This window comes from Alligator sinensis, unplaced genomic scaffold (assembly GCF_000455745.1).
Source record: "Alligator sinensis unplaced genomic scaffold, ASM45574v1 scaffold536_1, whole genome shotgun sequence".
Classification (NCBI taxonomy): Eukaryota; Metazoa; Chordata; order Crocodylia; family Alligatoridae; genus Alligator; species Alligator sinensis.
In genome coordinates, this window is record NW_005842951.1 from 43,152 (window position 1) to 49,762 (window position 6,611).

The 6,611-nt window shown below is 43.7% G+C and overlaps 1 protein-coding gene across 1 annotated transcript in view; it reads right to left on the reverse strand.

Moving 5' to 3' along the window:
- Positions 1 to 6,611, reverse strand: part of SPEF2 (sperm flagellar 2) — a 69,278-nt gene that overhangs the window by 41,874 nt on the left and 20,793 nt on the right. The window contains exon 7 of the mRNA XM_025192628.1: positions 1,433 to 1,649. Coding sequence (XP_025048413.1) covers positions 1,433 to 1,649 — 217 coding nt within the window. The remainder of the gene's footprint in view (positions 1 to 1,432; positions 1,650 to 6,611) is intronic.

Below are 6,611 nucleotides of genomic sequence, written 5' to 3' on the forward strand. Positions count from 1 at the left end.
ATAGACTTGCTCCAGAGGTGGTGCAGGCACCTACTCTGGACTCTTTTTAAGAAAAGTTTGGATGCTTATCTTGCTGGGATCCCTTGACCCTAGTTGACTTCCTGGGGCTGGGGGCTAGACTTGATGATCTTTTGAGGTCCCTTCCAGCCCTAATGTCTATGAAACCCATGCCCAAGGCAAGATCATCCCTATCTAAACCATCCTATACAAGTGTCTATTTAACTTATTCTGAAAAAATACACATACAGCTATATTGCACATCTACTGGTTACATTGCCCCAAAACACCAAGAACAACTGAGCCTACCACAAGTAAAGCAGTAGGAAAAGGGCACTGACAACATCCTACTACCACTATAGAAAACATACATTCAGATCTTAAATATGAGAAAGCTTTGTAATAGTAATTACTTGAGAGAGAATGCATAAAAAAACTTTTTAAATTACATCTGAGACAACAGTGGCATCCAGTGGTCAAACACATAACTGTGTCTGATGTAATACATTAATTCTATATTTATTACCATAAACATTACATTTATTACCATATTTTATTTGTGTTTTTTGTTTTTTTTAATTAAATGGGACTAGAACAACTACATGCTGTTTTATGAAGAACAGCAAGAAATGGGAAAAACAGAACACAGAACTCGGGCTTCAATAGCAAAAGACTGTCTTCAAAGATTTATACATGTACTTCACTTTCTGTACTGTGGGTAAAATTCAATATGAACTCTGCCATGTTAAAAGTAATGTGCACTTGTAGATTTTTACAAGCCTAACCAATAATAAATAATTACATGTGTGAGATTGAACTTTAACTAGGTTATAATTTGCAATCTTAATCTTATGTATTATACAGGATTTTGCAATGAACACATTATGGAAGTTTTAGTTCAACTTTTTCTTGTTATTCTGAAGGGAAAAGTAAGGACTACACCTATTCCTACTTTAAAATATCTTAGCTTTATAGACATCAACTGAGCTATGATAGTTCTTAAGGGATCTTTTTCCCTGTCTACTCCTATAATAAAAAAACATGTGAACAGATTTTGTTAAACCTGCCAAAAATAGTAGTATCATCTGAGATAAGAAGTTCCAGCTGATCAGCAACTTCCCATTTGATGTTCCCAACACCAATACATTCAAAAGCAAAATATATGCCAATCAGAATGACTACACTTCCATCTTATAAAAAGAAATGAGAGACGAGGATGATATTATCCATTTTATCAACTGTAATAAGTTCAAATCCCCCTGCCGTTCTGAAAATATTCTGATATCTAACAAGAAGTTCAAATCTCCCTGCCGTTCTGAAAATATTCTGATATCTAAAGTCTGCTGTTAGGGGTACAACTAATGCACAATGTTTTGCTTTGTTTTTTCCCTTTCAAATTAATAACCCTATGTAATGTGCAGCACAGGTATCTCACCTCTTGTGCTTCATGGGCTATTAGCTGTTCCATTAACATCTTTCGTCGTCTTTTTTCTCGTTGCTCTCGGGCAAAAGTGTCTTCCTCTAGACGTTTTTGAATTTTTCTGATATATTCATCCTCTGAATAGGTATTTAATAGTTCAGCAGTTATCTGTTCTGAGAGATCCTGGGCTGCTGAGTCTAAGTCCTGTGTCTTCAATGACTCTTGTATATTACTGAGAAAATATATACATGAGAAAAAGAGTTACTTTCCAATAACTTGGTCACCCACAGTGAAATAAATCTTGAAGAACATGACTCCCCTGGTTGCAAGACTGGATTCTGTGGCACCCCACCCATCTTCTTAAGGTCCTTGTGCCTCCCACCTACAGGCAAAAAGGACTCAGTGGGCCCAACTGTACCTCAATTCCTTCAACAATATCAAATTCTGAAGACCTCTGCAACATTGGGGAAGAAGACAGATTCATGAAAGCAGCATATCTCTAAGAACTATAGTTTCTATGGGGTAAGTAACCATTCCCTTTTTTTCCTGTGTGATATCAATGTAGACTAGATCCTTGATGATTAGCAAGCAGGTGTCTGTATATCTGAAAGCAGATACTAGGAGACCATGACTACCAGACAGCCTGACCAAAACTGCATTCAAGAGGAACCTTTCATCAAAAGGTTGTCTTGTAAAATGCATGGACCAAGTTACCCTACAGAGCTGTCTAGATTGTAGTGGAACAAGCTCTGATGCAGATACAATTTCTTAAATGTATTTCTAAGTGACTGAAATTTCACTCTTTAATAGTAGTAGAGAGTACTAGTAACAGTAAAATGAATATATTTTGATTTAAAAATGTAAAATGTTTTACAGAGGCTGAATATTTTGACTAATAATACATTGATATTAGTGAACTTTTTTTCAATTACTGTATTTACTTGAACATAAGACTACCCTGATTATAAGATGATGTCCCAGGAATTAGATCCTATATAAGGAAAACGTATAAATTTGCTAAAAATGTTCCAGGCATAGAATCACATTATTGGGGGTTTGCCTTGATTTTGTTCCCCTCCTACTGCTACAGCACCAAAAATAAATCTAGGGGGAGGTGGCCCCCTAGCACATATTCCCCGCCCCCACTTCTTCCTCCTGCAGCACCTCTTGTCCCCACTTCAGCCCCCCAACTGTCAGAGCCTGCTCTTCATTTCCATGTGCTCAGGGAGAGCAAATCTGAAAATGCTGACTGATGAACTGATGCATTTTATCTTTGTTTTTTAAACTGATGCAAGTTTTTGCACAGATACTCCACAAACATACTTTTATACCTACTTATAGAAAATATGAACTAAACATTATATTGGTTCAAAGCCAAAAGGCTCATGATTTGCCACTGACAGACAAGATTCTTTGGGTAAATGTGATATCTTTTATTAGACTAGCTAAATAGTTGGCAAAATCAGCTAGTTCCCAGCAAATCAACAGCTTTTCAAGCCATGGTGACCCCACAGCTCAGCAGTGCTCAGACTGTACAAGTACTCCAGATACAACTCCCACCACAACAAAGTATTCATTTGCTAATTGCACCCCCACTTGTGACTGGAACTGGGTATTCTTGTCATGAGTCCTGGAATCCTTCCAAGATGTATATGCAAGTGAGGTGCAGGGCAGCCTGTTCTGATTCCACCTCATGGAGGGAAGGGCCACACTAATCACATGCGATAGGCTGAGAGACGGGGCAACAAAGGGATTCTCAGTGAACTATTTGGAGTCCCATTTGGTGATGTTTGCTAGATATTTAAAGCTGGTAAAGAAACAGGAATTATTGGGCATGGGAAAGAAAGGCACACATCAGCTGTGGGAGTAAAAAAGCTGTGAAAAATATTCGAATGTAGACTCACCATGACTTGAAAAAGTTGTTGCTGAAGGGGACTGAGCACAATGGGCACTAACATATATCTTATTCAGATGGGCTGCATTGGTCTTTCCTTGTGGGGAAATACCATGACTGAGATAACGCAGTATAGTGGCGGGTTGCACCCGTGTCTGCTTGCAAAAAGGACTCGAGAGCCTCCACAGTTAGCTTCTTGCTGGCCAACTTCCAGTAGGAGGATCTTGGCCACACGCTGACTTCATGGAAATGGGAGACTCCCCCCTAGTTTGCTCCTGTGGCCATCTGGCTAAGAGCAAGCCAAACTTGGGGGCATCCGAACCCCAAGCTTTTGGGCTTGGGCTTGCACGTAGGATGCCTACCAAAGGATTTGGAAGCATCTGAACCCCCAGGCGGAGGTGGAGAATGTTTGCCGGTAGTAGGGCCACATTTATCGTTTCATAGTTTGTAGGATCGGAAGGGACCTTGACAGATCATCAAGTCCAACCCCCTGCCATCGCAGGAAAGAGCACTGGGGTCAAACGATCCCAGCAGGGTGTTTGTCTAGCCTCCTCTTAAAGACCCCCAGGGTAGGAGCGAGCACCACTTCTCTTGGAAGTTGGTTCCAGATCCCAGCCACCCTGACTGTGAAGTAGCGCCTCCTGATGTCTAGTCTGAATCTACCCTCTGCCAGCTTGTGACCGTTATTTCTAGTCACTCCTGGTAGTGCTCGGGGGAACAGGGACCCCCCCACAATACCTGCTGGTCCCCTCTGACTAGTTTGTAACAGGCCACTAGATCCCCCCTCAGCCTTCTCTTGTGGAGGCTGAACAGGTTCAGGTCCCATAGCCTCTCTTTGTAGGGCCTGACCTACTGCCCCTGATCGTGCAGGTGGCCCTCATCTAAACCCTCTCAATGCTGTCCATATCACTCCTGAAGTGCAGCGCCCAGAACTGGACACAGTACTCCAACTGTAGCCTGAACAGAGCCACATAGATGGGGAGGATCACCTCCTTGGACGTGCACAAGATGCATCTGTGGATGCATGACAAGGTACTGTTGGCCTTCCTGACCGCGTCCCCACACTGTCGGCCCATGTTCATTTTGGCATCAATAATGACTCCAAGATCCTTTTCTGCCTCTGCACTGACGAGAAGGGAGTTTCCCAGCCTGTAGGTATGCTGCTGGTTCTTCCTCCCCAGGTGCAGTACCTTGCACTTGGCAGTGTTGAAACCCATCCTGTTCTCATCTGCCCACCCCTGTAACCTGTCTAGGTCCAATTGCAGCCTATTCCTCCCTTCTAGTGTGCCCACAGCCCCTCACATCTTAGTGTCATCAGCAAATTTGAATAGGGTGCTTTTTACCCCCTCGTCCAAGTCACTGATGAAGACGCTGAACAGCGCGGGTCCAAGGACCGAGCCCTGCGGAACCCCACTGCCCACATCCCTCCAGGTCGAAAATGAGTCCACCACCACTCTGGGTGCAGCCCTCCAGCCAGTTAGTGACCCATTTGACTGTGTAGGTGCCGACACCAGAGTCCCCTAGTTTTTTAATGGGAATGGGGTGAGAGACAGTGTCAAAGGCTTTCCTGAAGTCCAGAAAGACTATGTCCACTCCTACCCCCGAGTCTAAGGATTTTGTGACCTGGTCATAGAAGGCCACCAAGTTGGTCTGACAGGACCTGCCTCTGATGAACCCATGTTGGTTACCCCTAAGCATAACCTGCCCTGCTGGCCCCTTGTGGACATGCGCCAGGATAATTCTCTCAAAAAGCTTACCCAGGATTGAGGTAAGACTAACTGGCCTATAGTTCCCTGGGTCTTCCTTCCTCCCTTTTTTGAAAGTGGGAACCACACTGGCCCTTTTCCAGTCCTCTGGGATCACAGCAGAGCACCATGAGTGCTCGTAGAGCCGTGCCAGGGGTCCCACAATGACCTCTGCTAATTCCCTCAGCACTCTGGGGTGGAGGTCATCAGGACCAGCTGATTTAAATATGTCCAGTCCCTTCAGAAGTTCCCTGACTAGATCCTCACTGACCCTAGGCCTGGGTGTGCCTCCCCTAGGGCCTGAGGGGGTCCTGGCAGACGGGTTGATCTGGTCCCTGCTCAGGAAATGGAGGTAAAGAAATCATTAAATAGGTTAGCTTTGTCGTCTGGTGCAACAACCGGATTTCCTAGCGTGTCTTGCAGAGGCCCCACGTTACCGGGTACCTTCTTTTTGCCCCCTATTTAGTTCTTACATGACTCATGGATTTGGAAATGATTTGTCCAATTTGACTTGAAACATGAAAAATTTTCCAGAAAAAACAAACAAACAAACATGTGGTAGGTTCCTATCAGCCTCTCAGCCTTTTTGGCTAAGATCACATGTAGGATTTTTGGCACCAAGGGGAAAGTGTCAGGGCTGGCATTGGTCCTTCCAGTGCTGGCCTGGTATCGCAGTACCTCCAGGCCCAATGCCAGTTTCCTGTGGAGGGAACACCCACCTGTTTTTTTTTGTTTTTTTGTTTTTAAAGGCCACACATACTAGAAAAGAAAGTTTCCCATCCGTATATTTGCACATTATGGCCCATGTACTTTACAGTTACCCTCAGTGCTGGCTGAATTTAATCAACTTTGTAACAGGGCGAAGACAGCCCTGTTCCTTTGATGTTACTAAGTTGCAAGTAGTCAGGTCAGGGACAGGGAAAAGTTAATTACTTAATAAACACAGTCGGGAAGGGGATCGCACCTGGGGTGAATATTACTTGATTATTTTTTATTAGACCAACTTAAATAGTTGGAGAACAATTTTTAAGCAAGCTTTCAGGTTCAAAAACCCTTTGTCAGGCAGAGGACATTTCAGCAGTTGGTGTGTGCTCTTCCTGGATGGAATGAAAAGTAAAGAAGCCAGAGACTGGTCTGATATGCATACAAGACAGGTAGTCAGTGAAAATGTAGACTGAGGAGTCAATGGGTGAAAGACAGGCTGGGGGGGAGGGCGCGGAGGCGGGGAAGAGAGAAGGGGGATGAATAATGTAGAGATACCTGGGGAGTCAGATGTCAGGCAGGTTATAATGTATCATAAAAACAATGTCTATATTTAGTTTATGATTTTTAGTATCCAGGAGGTTGATGAAGTGGAGTTCATAGGCTCGTCTCTGGGAAGTGTTTTGTAAGTTTCCTTTGAGGATCAGGACTGAGAGATTGGAGAGAGAGTGGCCCTCCTGTGAGAAATGTGCCCCCACAGGTAATTGGGTATTTCTGTCTTTGATAGATTTCCGGTGTGCGTTCATTCTGGTGCGCAGTTGTTGTTTGGTCGCTCCTACGTACTTTCCATCAG